The sequence below is a fragment of the Crocuta crocuta genome, unplaced genomic scaffold (assembly GCF_008692635.1).
Source record: "Crocuta crocuta isolate KB4526 unplaced genomic scaffold, BGI_CrCroc_1.0 scaffold57, whole genome shotgun sequence".
NCBI lineage: Eukaryota > Metazoa > Chordata > Mammalia > Carnivora > Hyaenidae > Crocuta > Crocuta crocuta.
The window spans coordinates 3055636-3072644 of record NW_027532163.1 but is presented as its reverse complement, the minus strand read 5'-3'; the positions used below and the strand labels follow the sequence as shown (position 1 = coordinate 3072644).

General features: G+C 39.6%; 1 protein-coding gene across 4 annotated transcripts in view; it reads left to right on the top strand.

The window, feature by feature from the left end:
• Positions 1 to 8396, top strand: part of TBC1D19 (TBC1 domain family member 19) — a 152404-nt gene extending 144008 nt beyond the window's left edge. For 2 of the 4 annotated variants that reach the window (XM_077776584.1, XM_077776583.1), the window contains 3 exons: positions 1539 to 1654; positions 6354 to 6424; positions 7446 to 8395. In XM_077776584.1, the coding sequence (XP_077632710.1) occupies positions 1539 to 1654; positions 6354 to 6424; positions 7446 to 7520 (262 nt within the window). In that variant the 3' untranslated portion in view covers positions 7521 to 8395. Of the gene's footprint in view, positions 1 to 1538; positions 1655 to 6353; positions 6425 to 7445 lie in introns of all 4 variants that reach the window. The other 2 variants (XM_077776582.1, XM_077776585.1) reach the window with 2 other exon arrangements.
• The last annotated feature ends 8613 nt before the right edge of the window (positions 8397 to 17009 follow it).

The window sequence follows — 17009 nt, the reverse complement described above, 5'->3', positions numbered from 1 at the left end:
AGTTACTTTGCCTTTTATAAGCAGATATTCTAAAACCAACCAAAAAGTTTAATTTGTCAATACTCCTCCCTATGTGTACTTTGTTATATTAGAATAATAGTTATCTAGTATTGAGGAATTTCTGAAAACTTGAGGGTCCTTTTTGGTCTTAAGAGGAACTAATACATCAACAAAGGCCATCTTTAGATCCCTTTCTCTTGCTGTAAGAAAGTAGCACCGATATGATATTTATTTATATAATATTGTAACAGCTCCAGCAAAGAGTTTGGCTAGCACTTAGCAGGGGCAGGCAAGTGATGTTAAGAACAGGTAGTGCAGAAATGTGAAGGACTAGTTTATCTTTTCAAGCACCAAAGTTAAAAGAGTCCATTTCCTGATTTCAGAGATAAGTTATATTTGTAACATATCTTACTTATAAATAGTGGGACCTCATATCTCTTAGGATTTTTTTTTTTTTTTTGCAAAATCAATTGAATTTTCTGGTTGATCATTCAGAGTTCTAATACTCTCCCCTTTAAAATGAAGGGTTTGAGGGGCGCCTGGGTGGGTCTGTCGGTTGAGCGTCTGACTTCAGCTCCGGTCATGATCTCACAGTTCGTGGGTTCGAGCCCCGCATCGGGCTCTGTGCTGATAGCTAGCTCGGAGCCTGGAGCTTGCTTTGGATTCTGTGTCTCCCTCTCTCTCTGACCCTCCCCTGCTCATGTTGTCTCTATCTCTCTCTCAGAAATAAATAAAATATTTTTTTTTTAAAATGAAGGGTTTGAAATAAAAAATCTATTTCTAAGGCCCCTTAGAGCTTTACAACTGTTTGCCTTCAAGGACTCCTACGTATTGTTTTATTTTATTCATCCTATGTAGCCATTTGACTGAAATGTAGGAATATAATTTATTGAATTGGAAAAGTATACAGCTACCAAGCACTCTTTCAAGTATTTTGAATAAAAATTCAAATAATCATGATTCAAATGATTTGAACTGTTAAGGACTGTTGACTATTAAGATCACCTCACTGAAGCTAATTAATACAGACCCTGAAAAACAAAACATAGAAGTGAGTTTTCTAAAGGCTGAGCTATAACATAGCAGATATACATTTTCCCTCTTCATACGTTGAGACCACTAATTTGAAGACTCATGGCTTCTCACCGTTGCACTTTTTCAACTTTTAAGAGAGCACTTGAGATTTAAAATGCTGAGGTGATTTTTTAAAATTTTTTTAATGTTTGTTTATTTTTGAGACAGAGATAGAATGTGAGTGGGGGAGGGGCAGAGAGAGGGACACACAGAATCTAAAACAGGCTGCAGGCTCTCAGCTGTCAGCACAGAACCCGATATGAGGCTCGAGCCCACAAACCATGAGATCATGACCTGAGCCTCAGTCAGACACTTAACCTAATGAGCCACCCAGGTGCCCCTTATTTCTAAGACTCACAGAGAAGTTACCTTAACAATAGAATTGATTGGCTCTTCTGATACTGCCTGTTTGTAAGAAAAAACATTCACTAGTAAAATTTATTTTCTTTTTTCTTTGCCTACAGACTACGCATATCCTTTAAATGGATGGTTCGAGCTTTCTCTGGATATTTAGCTACAGATCAACTCCTGCTTTTGTGGGATAGAATCCTAGGATACAACTCTCTGGAAATTCTTGCTGGTAATAAGTGCTTGTTTGTAAAACACATGCTGTTTCTACAATAAAGTCCCTTTACTGTCTAACATTCACCATCTGTGATAGCAACTTGAGTCTATAGGTATCTGTCATTTCTAATTCATAAACATTTAATAGATTTATCTGCCTTAAAAGACAAGTACTGGGGGCACCTGGGTGGCTCAGTCAGTTGAGCATCCCACTTCAGCTCAGGTCATGAACTCACGGTTCATAGGTTCGAGCCCGCATCCGGGGTTCTGGAGATTCCGTATTTCCCTCTCTCTCCGACCCTCCCCTGTTCTCTCTCTCTCTCTCTCTCAGAAATAAATAAAACATTAAAAAGGAAACATTTTTTAAAAGAAGACAAGTACTGAAGTTCTGAGATCTAGATACTTCTATGTAATTTTACCAACACTAGTGTACCCCTAATCTTTCTTCCTTGCTCCGAGAAAAGTCCATTTCTCCTCCCCTGCTTTTAGTTTTGCCAGGGCTTACTATCTCAGCTGCTGTGTGGTCAGCACAGCGAAGTGTAGGTATTCCTGGCTCCTCTCCCTCACATGCGTTCTGTGCCCCTTCGCAACCACGGCCTATGATCTAAGCTGACACGGAGCCTCCCTGCAAAGTTGAAATATCAGCTCTTCTGGACTTCAGTTTCTACTGAATGCAAAACCTTTTCCTTTTTGCTGACAGTCTCTGACTCCTGGTGATTGAGTATCCCCTTCTAGGTATTCTCTTACGCCAAAGAATATTTTATCTCTTTTTTTTTCAGGAAGCCACAGTTTTATCTCTTATTTATAATTAAGCAGTGCTTACAATAGATATACACACAAGACAACTGTATGATAATACATAGGACACAGATTTCTTGTTAATTATATTATTTTGCTTATCTTCTACAAAGTAGTCTCAGTTATTTTTTATCATTGGGATGATTAGGAAATTCAAATAGCACAGGGTTTTCACAACAATGGATAGAGAGCAGAAAAGTTGGCAGAGTGCTGGGTCCAACCTTCTCCAGTTGTGTAATACTGAGTAAGTTATTTAACCTCTGTGAGTCTTCATTTCCTTACCTTATATTGATAGCATAATAAAGATCCTTCTCTGGGTAATTGTGGAAGTAATGCTTAATTGAAGAAGTCCCTTTTCTTGCAGAAGATTCTTTAGGTACCATATTAACATATTCTTGAATGCTGAGAGGTCTACAGCAATTGTATGTTAATTCAAAAAGCAACATTAGAGTAACAGTAAAGTGTCATGAAGGAAAACATCACCCTTGGTGTAATCAGAGGTACCACTTATTGATGTGGCTAACAATGCCTAGTACCTTTCGGTCTCAGTTGGGTTTTGAGCCCACACAGATAGGGGGTCTGCCCTCCTCTCTCTTAGCTGAACGGCAGTGATGTATATAATCTAGAGGCAGAGGAATCCTAGAGGTCATTGGGTATGATTTCTTTCATATGTTTCTGACAGGCAGGCCGCACCCTCTGTGCCAACACTTCAGTACTGGGTGGTCAGTCCTTGTCTGACGAGGTAGCCCATCTCACTTCTGGATGACACAACTTGCTAACACGTACTCCCGTTAAGCCCAGGTTATCATCATGTTTTTTCTATTCTCAACGTTTTTTCAAAGTCTTCTACTTTCCAGGCTAAGAAACCTTGTTTTCTGCTACCATTTCTCAGGCAACAGGATTTTACACTTTGCAGCAAATAAATCTCCTCTGCACGTGTCATAAATTTTGAAGAGTGTGGTGTATAGTTTTTTTTACCATCTCAAATATTAGAGCATGTTAAAGAAAGCACTTTCTAATAATTAGGATTTTTCTAAACTAGAATGGGATTTTTAATGGTCACCTGAAAGTTAAGAGGCTTTCTGCTGTGAAAAAAGGTGGAATTGGAAGACCTTCAAGACCTCTTCCAATTTAAATTTTCTCGTTCTGGGACTTATCACCCCTCAGCAAACTTATGTAAATGTTTGTTGATCAATCAGTGAATGTTGATTGATGCATTTGCTAGGCACCCTGCTGGAGCTCAGAAAGTTAATAAAAACACTACTGATGAATAGGTAGAAATGTACTCCGCACTGACTCACCCACCTGCTTTCTCAGAGCGTTTTGGTTTTATTCTTTTTACAAATCAACGGGAAAGAATTATAGAACATACAGAAATGGAACTAGACTCCCCTTCCATGAATTCAGATAAAGAGCCACAGGATGGACATGTTCATGTAGGGGTACCCAAACTCGTTGCTATTATTTCAAACATTTTAGGGGATGAATATTCTGGGACCACCTTTTTTACCCAACTTAGTTATTATATAGTCTTTAGAAAGTTTTAGTGAATATTACTAATTTAGTAAATATTACTAAAAATTAATTATGAATTAATGAGGGTCTTTTGAGGAACAGTTTAAATCAAAGTTGCCTTAACATTTCTGATAGCATTGCTTAGAATTAAAGTAATGAGCATAGCTTAAAAGGCCAAAAGTAAATATTAGAGTCTCTATATTTCATGTGCAGCATGATTGCAGTTGAAAATATCCCAAAGTGGAGAGCTTTTCTCCTTGGCACACTGAAGTGTTCTGCGGAAGGGTGGGGCAAGTCAAACATGAGGCAGACGCAAAGGAACTTCTGTGATGTGACACCAAGATAAATAAAGGTTATGAGCACACGAGCACTTTGGATGCTGAGGTCAATTAGTGAACTGATCTTTTCTTCCCCCTCTTATCTACCTTTGGAAAAATGATTTCCTGCCACGTAAAACCCTTTCCTGCTACAGCAGAAAGTTTGGCCATCCTCTCAAGCCGTCACCAACTCTGTTAAGTTATACACAAAAAAGGAAGTAGCAGTCACACTCCTTAGCTTCTCAAATATCTCCCTTGTCAAAATGATTCCAGATATTAGGAAGACTATAAAGAAATTGCTGGTCGAAAGAAATTATTTTCTTTGATACTCTTATAAACATGGAAACTCTGTGACTTAAAGTACAAGTCAAGTTTTCTCCTTTTCAGTTTAAAGGTCTTTGTCCCTGACCTCTTGTATCCTTTATGACAAATTAAATAATCCCAGCTGATTTGGCGTTTTAAATTTTGTTTTACCACTACAATCTTTTTTTCTGCAGACTTTTCCTGCCTAACTAGTTGCAGTGCTTTTTTGCCAGACTGTCCAAAATCTATTGTGCCCTAGAAAAATGCCTGTGTTTCCCAGCCTGCTCTGGTTGCTCCGTGTCTCTAGCTGGGGAAAAGAGGTCTGGATGTTGACTTCTACTCCTGTGTCAGAGCCCAGGGTCATCATAGCATCATCCTTCAGGCCATCTCTGGAAACGCTTCCTGAAGGCCAGCAGGGAGGATTCTTAGGCAAGCTCCCAGATTTGCATGTTAGGGAAGACTCATTACTACTTTCAGTCTCAATAAAGCACATTAGTACTTTCATTACTACCTTCAGTCTCAATTAGGTCATCACACAGTGAGTGGTTAGATGCTTGGGCTCCAGAGCCACGGTTAAGTTCTCACTCTCCTATGTTCTACCTGTGTGGCCCTGAACATGTCATCCAAACTCACTGAGCCTCAGTTTCCACCTTAACATAACAGGGCTAGCAGTGGCACTTGAATCATAGAGTTGGTATGAGAATGATCCATAGCATTATTGTTATTCCCAGAGTAAAAGTGTATTTTAAAAAACTATATATTTACATTAGCTATGCCAGAAACTTAGGAGCCAGTCTTTCAAATAGTTTTGAATATTCCTTACCATTTATTTCCTAAATTTCAACGGCTTGTTGGGTAGAGAGTAAACTACCACCACTGGTGATGGAAAGAGAAAAAAGGGGGAGAAGTCAAGGGCCATCTTCAGTCAGTAGCATCACCTTGTGAGGGTACCTACCTCTTACGTGGGTCCTTTCACTGATCGTGATGACGTATTCCCACAAGTGGGGCTTTACGGCAGATGATGTAGGAAGAAAGCTTACACATTAGCTTTACTTTCTTTTCATATGCATATGATGAAAACAAAAATCCAAATGTTGCCTTCTACTTCGTGTACATTATTGACCTTCAAGATGTCCTATAATTTTTTTTTTCAACGTTTGAGTTCTTTTTCCTGTAGCCAGTGTTAATGTCAATTTCAGGATTGGTCCACTGCAGCTCTCCCCACAGACCTATCTGTTTATGACACACTAAGAAAGTCCGTGCTGAATATAAAGTGTTACAAAATATTATAACAATATTTTTTAAGAAAATGCTTTATTGCCACATTTCTATCAGGAAATCTTGATACATATGAAGCATGATCTGATAAATTTAAAAATACAGTCCCCATCTAACTTTTCAGAATCCTGTTGCATTAGTAAAAAAAACACCTGTATCAAATAAACCTTTAGTTATAAGCAATCCTTAGATCTTCTTACCATTTAAAAATTTATAATTTCAGTTACAGGGATGAAAGAAATCATCTCTAAAAATGGCTCCTTTAAGACCACTGGAATGTTCCTTTTTCCCCAAACTGGGGGATTCCATTTATCTATCCTGCAGACACCCTGTTCTCCAGAGGAGACCATTTCCATTCATCGCAAGACCTAAACTCAGAATGCAGGCATGCAAGTCACGTAGAAGCGCCAGTTCTGAGCTCTCCTAGCGGGCTGTGGGCATAGCAGTAAATTGGTCAGGCTGATGAGTAGGTCAGCAGTTGAAATCGTGTGCATTCTTTTCCAGTCCTGGCAGCTGCTGTGTTTGCTTTCCGAGCAGTGAACCTGATGGAGGTGACATCACTGGCTGCAGCTGAAGTAAGGATAAGTTTCACTCGGATGGGATGGAAATAGTTCCTGAGAGAGTGCCAGGCTCGGGCACTTTAGTCTCAGATGCATAGGACACACATTACTCATAGCCTAATTTTTTCACTGGGGTAAAGCCTATAAGTTTCTAGCTAAGTAATATTAAGTATTCAAAGTTCCTTAATTAGTTGAAAACAGTCTTCTTGTGAAGGAGTCACAAGATCATTATAGGAAACCATTATAACCATCATGGGAAACAAGACACCCCGTAGTTTTAGTAGAAACTCTTGGAGCTTAAGTTGCATTTTCTTATTGTCATTCATGTCCACATATTCTGCTACAACAAAGAAAATCTGGTTGAGAGAGTGTAAGAGCATGTGTTTGCATGATACAGTAAAGATACACTGGCTTTTTGGGGGTCATTTTAAATAATGAGTTAATTTTTTAATGTTTCTTTTCAATAGTATAATTTATACCTGAAACACAGTTCAATTAAATAGCAGCTTACCGTATCACTCTATTTGTTATCTCTCACAGAAATTTAAATTTTACCCTTAAAATAGCTGTCTACATTCTTTGTTTAAAAGGAAGAGGATGTTTATGCATCTTGCAACTGAATAAACATTAGTTCCATCTCAAAAATGATTTCCTGAAGCCAGATACTCCTTATACTAGTAGAACAGGACCAAGATTCATAATGTATGTTTATTTATAGAAGCAAGTTGAAATATTAGACCTCTTATAAACTCATGCTACCTTGTATATTTGAAGAAGGCTCAAGGCAAAAGTCCAGGTTATTTTCTACTGCACGTTTTAGCATTTTGCACATGTTCTCACATTAAGATATTGAGAAAAGCGAAGGGAGGTTGTAGCTTCAGTCCAGATTTTCAGGACAAATGTGAAGAACTTTGAGAGTGTGTCAAAGCCAGAATTACACCGTAGAGGTGTTTCTGTCGTGCCTTATTTCACAGGCTTCCTTTTGCCAGTTAGAATATTAATAATTCTCTTTGTTTTTTTTGTTTCTTTGTTTCAGGCAGTTCTTGCTGACCTTTCTACTTTAAAAGTTATGCCTCTTCTTCAAATTTTTCTGTTTGCTACTGTCACCTGATCATCTTCAAGGTCACTGACAACACATCTAGTTTTTCATTAGAAAATAATCATGAACTATGCAAACTCTGCATAAAACCAAAATTAAACTTTGCATATAAGCCAATAAAGATCATGTTCCCTCTTCAGTTAAACCTAAGTAGTTTTTCACTTTTTGAAACAAAGCTCTGCACACCAAATATTGTACTGCATGCTGCTGGTTTTCAAGAGAGAAGCAATAGACGTAACTTCTGCTAAAGTGAGCATACGATATATATAATCCTGACTTGTAAAAGGCATGTAACAATATATGCAATAGGAACTGAAGATACTGTAATAAACTTGAAGAGGTAATGTAGCCTCTGGGACAATTTTCTTATGTCAGTTTGTAAATTTATCTCTAGATAATGTATCATTTTGTCTTATAAACCGTTCTTCCCTCACAGCCAGGGGTGGAGTAGAAATGTGGGAAGATTGGAAGAAGGTAATGGAATTCACATGTACTTTGGTGTTTTTAACACCTTTTTCTCACCAGAGACCTTCTAGATCCCTTTCCACTTTATTTCTCCCTTAGAGGTCTCTACTGGGGACTCTCAGATATGGTTGTCTCCATTTGACAATATTTTATTCATCACTTTCCAAAAAAAGAAAATTACGGAGTGATCCCTTCAAACTTCTCAACCTTCCATCCTTGCTTTGAAGACTCGACCTGCTGAGGCCTGTTGCCGGATTCTCTCGCTTTGGATGTGGGCAAAGAGGGCACCAAGGATTTGATGAAGGGAACGGAAAATCAAAACCGTATCCACTTTTGCTGAATCTTTGTTTAAGGAGAATTACTTCTAGGGCAGAACATCCGAGAAATTAGGAGTAGGTACATTACATTCATTTTAGAACTGAAGACATTATGCAGGGCATCAGTCTTATTTTGGTCTTTATTATAAGTGAAGGGTTTTATTTTGTATTACTTCCTAAGGACCTAGCATTTCTGTAATTCAGAATAATAAAATATGGGGGGGGGGGGAAGGTCCAAATTCAAGATGCTGATCATCCCAACAAAACTTCAAGTCAATAGATTGATATTATCACTAAACGCTTAGCATTGTATTAAGTTTTGTCCAAATGATGTACTTCCTGAGTCTTTTATTTAAAGAGTATATATTAGGGGCGCCTGGGTGGCTTAGTCGGTTAAGCGTCCGACTTTCGCTTAGGTCATGATCTCACGGTTCGTGGGTTCGAGCCCCGCGTCGGGCTCTGTGCCGACTGCCAGCTCAGAGCCTGGAGCCTGTTTCAGTCTGTGACTCCCTCTCTCTCTGACCCTCCCCTGCTCACGCTGTCTCTCTCTCTCTCTCTCCTAGAAATAATAAATAAAAAAAAATAAAAATAAAGAGTATATATTAATTAGGTAGTGAATGAGGTTTAGCACAAGACTGCAGGTGTGATGGGGTCTGATGTAACTAGTTCTTAATTTAAAAATGTGCATTATATGCTTCATTAATCAGGTACTTACTGAAAACAAAATAATTTCTTATTCAGGATTGATTCTTAGGAAAGCCCATTTCAGTGCTTTTGAAAGTGATTCAGTTATAATCCTATGCTTTGCCATTCGGTGTGTGCAAATGCACTTTCATCACGAAGTATAAGCACAGCCTTTGACTAGTATCTCCCTTCCTTCCCTGTTCAAGAGACAGAATTTTAAACGATGGTCAAATGTGTACAGATCTGCTCATTGTTGGCTTCTTTACGAGAATATTCATAAGCCTTTTTAAAAGCAGCAGTATAGTGGTCTAGGAGAAAAACTCTAGACTGAGAGTTTTTGTGCTAACTATAAATCCCTAGATAATTTAACCTCTCTTATTTGTATGGGGGGAGGGGAGAGGGCAGGCAGCAGGAAATTATTGTATTTGTTTGTGTTTACCTGACCAGGTTGAGTGAGACCAGATGAGAAAATACATTTGAAAGTAAGTGTGGTTTTTTTTTTAACTGCAAAGCACCAAGTAAATAGAAGACGTTGTTGGTAATTAATTTTAATTATGACATTTTAAGACCAAATGGCAGAAGATAATATAGGAAGAATGCTTGACTTCATTAGCATCCGTCTGACTTTATTTGATAATTTGAAACTGGGACTATCCAAAATGAAACCTGAGTGTGGCATAGCAGATCCTTCCATTTGAAACAGGTGGCTCCGACCAGTAGTTCTGAACCTGAGCCCCAAAGCCATCACCCGTTTTGTTGCTGTCACAAACCCCTCTCGGTCAAGCTGCTCTTGGCTGCTTGTTCAAATATCGCATCGGGGACCGTCAGGCTGTCTCGCCTGCTCTGCCTCTCGCTGCACTCCGCACACTGCTTCTCCTGGCTTTCTTCCTGTGTCCTCCCCATGCCCCTTCTTCCAACCCTTGAAACCCTCCCCATGTGCTCTAAGGGTCACAAGGACCTAAGTGGCCAGTGTCAACTATGTACTCTTTCCATCTGTGGCATTCACACTGATGCTGAAATAGCCGAGTAGATGAATTATATTTGACTCCTCTGGATTTCAAATCACCCACTAGTGTCATATGTATGACTTTACATTATGGAAAAGTTTATTGAATAGGCTTCCTGATAGAACTTTTCGGTAATAAAGCATTCCAGCTAACTGAAATTCCCAGTTGGTCTTAACGGCATAGCGCCCCTTACGCTCAGCAGGTACTCTCTCTTCCTATGTCGTAGAGAAAATGAAGGCCATTAGGGTTGAACCCCCTCAGTATTCCACTTGAAAACTTAGCTTTATTCCCCCTATACTTATCTCCTTCCTTCTTTTCTCAGGAAGTGGCTAATCTATTCCTACGGCTCTCTGAATAGAGGTTCAGTTTTCTAATCCACGCATGAAAATTAAACAACACCCTGTTGCTTAAAGGATAAAGTCCAGGCTCGGTAGCATAGCGGGGAAACTTCTCCACGGCTGGTCTTTCCACTTTGGGCCCTCACTCTGATCCGTTATCCTAGACTTCAGTTTCACCAGGTTACTTGCTGTGCCTCAGCCAGCTGTGGCCATGCACCTACCTCTTCCAGAAGGACCTCCGTACGTCAAGGCCCATTTCAAGGCCGATTATGAAGACACCCGGGAGTCTATAACTGGAATTAATGATGCCCTTCTCTGTTCTCACAAGACTGTTTATGCACTACTACAGGGGCTTAGAAAATAGAGTGACAGGTTTTTGTATATATGTTGAGTTTTAAAAATTTTTTTAATGTTTATTTATTTTTGAGACAGACAGAGACAGAGCACGAGCTCAGGAGGGGCAGAGAGAGAGAGAGAAACACAGAATCTGCGACAGGCTCCAGGCTCTGAGATGTCAGCACAGAGCCTGATGCGGGGCTCGAACCCACGAACTGTGAGATCATGACCTGAGCCGAAGTCAGACACTTAACCGACTGAGCCACCCAGGCGCCCCATATATGTTGATTCTCACATTACTTTATTCTGAAGGCAGTTTTCAGAGACCAGTCCTAAGTATGAAGGACAAAAGACAAATTTGTCCATTTGTGTTTGTATCCCCTGACTTGTTCTAAAAGTTGTTGAGATCTGTTTTTCTTGACCCTTAATTCCTTCTAAATACCTGCTAGTCTCCCTTCTTCCACAAAGGCTCTAATTTTTATTTGTAAATTCCTCCCCCCTCCCCCCGCCCCCACCTCATATGCTTCAGATGAGGCTGACTCCATCCCAGGACCTCTGGGCCCTGGCCAAGCCGGTCATCACATACCATCCCTCTTGGCCACAAGGATTGCTTCAGGATTCGTGCAAAATTCTAAGACCAATGTGGACCAATGAAACCTAATTACAAGACTGTGGCTTAGTCTTTCAGGAAAGCTGGGTATAAAAAAGAGAGGCTATGGGGCACCTGGGTGGCTCAGTCTGTTAAGCATCTGACTTTGGCCCAGGTCATGATCTCACGGTTCCTGAGTTCAAACTCCACATCGGGCTCTGTGCTGACAGCTCAGAGCCTGGATCCTGCTTCGGCTTCTGTGTCTCCCTCTCTTTTGCCCCTCCCCCGCTCACACTCTCTCTCTCTCTCTCCTTCAAAAATAAATAAACATTTTTTAAATTTTTAAAAAGGAAGATATAGGGTCTGGAGCTACAGCCTAGAAATGGAAAGAGTGAAAAGCTGCTCTGTCGATCTTGTTGCTCTCCCAAGTCACATTCTACCAGTCTGCTCCTGGGCTGTTTCCTTAGTGAGCCAAAAGGTTCTCTTCGCAACAGAAAGGATCCTACCTGAGGGAATAATTACTCTAACCTTTTAAGTAATCCACTACAGCACGGGTAGCATCACATGTCACAGGGTCTACATACTGCTTAAACTGGAGGAATCTTTGTTTCACATTTTTAAAATCAAGACACACCATGGGGGCGCCTGGATGGCTCAGTCAGTTCAGCGTTCGACTTCAGCTCAGGTCATGATCTCACCGTCTGTGGGTGCAAGCCCCGCGTCGGGCTCTGTGCTGACAGCTCAGAGCCTGTAGCCTGCTTCGGACTCTGTGTCTCCCTCTCTCTCTGCTCCTTCCCCATTCGTGCTCTGTCTCTGTCTCTCAAATATAAATAAATAAAAGTTAAAAAATTTTTTAAAAAAAAGGCACACCATGAACTTACAAGGGTAAATTCTATGTTCCAGACCTCCTGAGCCACGTGAAGTACCTTAAACACATAGTATGTCTCTTACTTGTGCCTCAAAACCCAACTCAGGTGTTGCATCATCAGGGAAGACTGCTCTCTTCTGAACTTTCCCCGTGCCCCAAGAATACATAAGCTGTATCATAATCATCTATTAGCTTTCTTTCTGCAATACTAGACTGACTCCTTAACAGCCAAAATGAGTTCTTTTTCAGCTTTGTATCTCTAGAACCTGGCATTGTGCTTGCCCAGAGTGGGCTTTAATAAATATTTATTGGACAAACAGATGAAATCATCTATTCTAATTCACTCATTTTACTGATAAGGAAACTTGGGCAGTTCAGAGTAATGACTTACCTGTTCAATGGTACACAGCATTTCACCCACTAAATTGTTTTCTCACGTTGCCTCCATAAAGGAGAATATCTTCCCTTCCAACAGGGAAGAATATCTTGAGAGAAAAAACACTTCATAAACACCCTACAGACACTTCAGCTCACTCAACTTGTTTCATTTAAATTCAGTTTATTAAGGAATAATTTATGTACAGTAAAATGTATGCATTTGAATTATATAGTTCTATAAGGTCTGACAAATATGTACACCCACTTCACCACTTCCACCACGATCGTTTGTGCTGTAGAACATTTCCTCCACCTGAAACAATTCGCTTTAAGTCCTTCCCATTTGATCTCCTGACTACACCTTCATTTCAGGCAGCCACACAGCCGCTCTATCCCTCGTTTAGACTGGGCTTTTCTAGAGTTTCATTTAAACAGAATCCTACATATGTAGTCTGGTGTCTGGCTTCTTGTGCTCAGCATAATGTTTGAGAATCATCCATGTTGTTGTGTGATTAGCTGTCCATTCTTTTCATCGCTGAGCAGTATTTCATTGTGTGACTATTTCATACAGTTTGTCTGCATTGTTAATGGGCAACCGTCGTGTTCTCGTATTTCGGTATATTATGGATACAGCTATTAGAAGCATTTGTGTGCAAGGCTTTATGTGGACAGACAGCTTCCATTCTCCTGAGTAAATACCTAGGAGTAAAATGGCCGAGTCATACATAAGCATAAATCTCACTTTCTCAGAAACCTCTAAACTCTTTTCTGAATTAGTTCTACCATTTTACATGCCCACCAGCCCTGTGTAAGAGTTGCTGGTGCTCCAAACCCTCACCAGCGCTTGCTGCTGTCATGTTAATCATTCTCATAGGTGGCTTTAATTTGGGAAAAATTTAATTTTCCCCCAATTACTCATGATGTTGAGCATCTTTTCATGCTTATTTGCCATTTATGCATATTCTTTTGGAAAGTGTTCAAATATCATGCCCATTTTCAATTAATTGTCTTAAATTGTAATAATTTCTTATTCTGGATATACTTACGGTTTGTAAAATTTTCTCCCATCCTGTGGCTTGTCTCTTAATCTTCTTAACTCTCTTTTAAAGAGCAAAAAATTTAATTTTGTCGAATCAGTTTATCTTTTTTCTTTTTATGGCTCATATTTTTTGTGTCCTATCCAAGAAATCTTTCCATAACTAAAGGACACAATGATTTTTTCCCCTATGTTTCCTTTTAGAAACTTTATAGCTTTAGCTCTTAATTTAGGCCTACGATCCTTTTTTTTTTTTTAAGTTAACTTTGTATATAGTACAAGAGTTTAGGATTGAGAGTCATGTTTTTGCATATGGATATGCAATCGTCCCAGCCCTATTTGCTAAAAAAACAAAACAAAACAAAAACCAAACCCTATCCCTTTTATGTCAGCCCCTCTGAATAAAATCAATTGATCATATATCTGTTGGCTTATTTCTGGACTGTCTATTCTGTTCCATGGATTTATGTCTATCCTTCTCCAAAGCCACACAGTGTTGATTCTGCAACTTTAGAGTAAATCTTGAAATCAGTTAGTATCAGTCCTCTAATTTTGTTCCCTACGTCAAAAATGTTTTGCTTGTCCTAAGTTCTTTGCATTTCTAAATAACTTTTAGAGTCAGCTTTTCAATTTGTACCAGTTTTTTAAAGCGCTGAGATTTGTGTTGAGATAACATTGAATTTATAGATCAGTTGGAGACAATTGATACCCTAACAATATTGAGCATTACACCCCGTGAACATGAGAGATCTCTCCATCTAGTTATGTCTTCTTTAATTCCATTCAGTAATATTTTGTAGTTCTCTATGTAGAGCTCTCATACATATTTTGTCAAAATGCCCCTAATTATTTCACATTTTTATGCTATTGTAAATGGTATTTTAATTTAAATTTCCAATGGTTTGTTAATATATAGAAACAACTGATCTTTTAATATTGACCTTGTATCCTGAGACCTTGCTTAAGCTTACCACTTCTAATATCCCTCTTTGTAGATTCCCTAAGATTTTCTACATATACAGTATGCCATCTATAAATAAAATTTTACATTTTTTTTCAAATCTATATGCTTTTTTATTCACTGACTAGAACTTGCAAGAGAAGATAGATTTTAAATCAAATCTACCTCTTTCTTAAATAAGTGCAATAAATACTTTAAATATATATCAGTACAATAGTTTGGTCAATTTAGGAAACAGTGGGAGGAAATGAACCATTCATAAGGCGGTGGGAGACCTATTGATATACAGGGAAGATAAACTTGGTCAGTGGTATGTTACTGGTCATCCAAATGGCTTCTTCAGATTATTCCTTTTAATGCAAGCAGCTGCCCCCAGTGTTATCAATGCCTTTATTACGTTACTTAGGCAATTGTTTTTGTGTTACCTCTTCAGTTATTCTTTATCCTTAAAACTTTGTTCTTGGATACTGTGGGGTATATATTCAACACACACTAAATGTTCAGGTACTCTGCTGAACATTCCACATTTATACGTATCTCAGTAACAAATGTGGTAAGAGACGGTACTGCTGAGTACATGGCATACTCACACCTCCTTCTGCCAGTAGTGGCACCATCCCTCCTATAGTAGGAAGAACAATGGTCCCCACGTCCCAGTGACTGTGTGACCTTACATGACAAAAGGCGCTTTGCTCGTGTGATTAAATGACATTTTGAGATGGGGAGATTATCTTGGGTTGTCAGGTGGGTCCAGTGTAGTGACAAGGGCCCTTATAAGGGAAAGAGGGAGGCAGGCAGGAGTGTCTGCATCAGGGAAGGATTGTAAGATGTGCCGCTGGTTTTGAAAATGGAGGAAGGGAAGCAGGTTGTTGTAGTAGCTGGTGAGGACAAGGTAACAGATTCTCCCCACAGCTTTTAGGAAAAACCCAGCCCTGTTGACACCTTGATCTTACTGACCTCCGGAAGTATAAGATCGTAATTTTGTGTTGTTTTAAGGCACTAAATGTGTAGTCATTTATTGCAGCAACAACCGGCAATTAATCCACCTCCTCTGAGATAAATTGGATTTACCATATCAACTGTAACATATGATAGCAAGTTCAAGTTCACATTGCTTTAATTCTCTTACCTATAAAATAGATGTTTCTGCATGTCCGGTGCCTCTCATGTGGTTTTTATGATGATCAAATAAGATAAAATATGTACAAGTATTTTGAAGACTACCTTCTGCTCTGCTACTGATAGGGGAAAGACCCCATAAAGTTGGGCTATTACAAGACAAATGTACCAGAGGAAGAGAGGTAGAAACATATTGCCCAGTCCTAACATTTCTTTCCATGTGGAGGAGTTCACTGGTGTAATGCTCCTCCCTCTTCCCATGGAGGGGAGTAAATTATATTATTGATGAGATTGGGATCAGTGAGTAGGGATATAAAGCCCACTCCTTTCTCTCATATTTCTCTTGGGATCCAGTAACCCAGAGCAAGCCTATGGTCTGCACTGGTCCTCAGTACCCTGGCTGTAGAAAGTCTGGATCCCATGGTATGGAAGGGGAGGGGGCTGGCTACACTTGTTCAGTGCATCGCTGAGTGCATACGTTTTGAAAAGCCTGTCCTTGCTGCAAAACTAAGTCACATTCCCTGGGATTAACTTTATCAGTAAGAAAGATGATACATCATCTTCATCAGCTTTCATCTGCCTAGGTTTTAATTTTATCTCTCAAGCTCTCAGAACTCAGGCAGGAGGACAGGTGCTGTTTTCTGGACCTCCAAGCCTTATTCAACTGGGCGAGGAAGTTAAGGGTTGCAAGGAAGAAATGATACTCATGGGTCATGGAATATAAGCTAGAAAAGAAAAGAGACAAAGGATAAGTACAGGGTGGTGATAGGTTCGGACACGGAGTGGCGGGAGAGTGAAGGTAAAAACAAAGTGAAAAGCATTTTCTAAAAACATTTATTTTTTTAGAGAGTGCAGAAGGGGCGGAGGACCGGGAGTGGGGGGTGCGCATAGTTTCCAAAGCAGGCTCTGCACTGACAGCAGAGAGCCCGATGTGGGGCTCAAACTCACGAACCATGAGATCATGACCTGAGCTGGAGTTGGACACTTAACCAACTGAGCCACCCAGGCGCCCTGAGTGAAAGCATTTTTGAAGGAAAGTTACTTCAGCAAATAACTTGGAAGGATTATGTTTGTAGCCATAATGAGCTATTTGCATTTGAAATTTTGAACTTGGTGCCATTTTTGTTGATGCCAAGATCTAAGGCATGGTGGACAGCTAAGGTAGAGTAGAAGAAAACATCACTGAAAATCTAAGGAAGTCAGGAAACCAAGAGTCCATGGTGATGGATGAATCATCAGTATAAATATTGAAGTCACCAAGAAAGATGACAGAAATAGGGAAGAAGGAGGAAACAGACTTGAAAGCTAGTTTTACTGAGAATCAGAAGGGAAGACTCAGAAACTACTAGTTAGTAACTGTAACTTGGAGGAGGAAGAGTGGTGTGAGCAGATGGTGTGAGCCT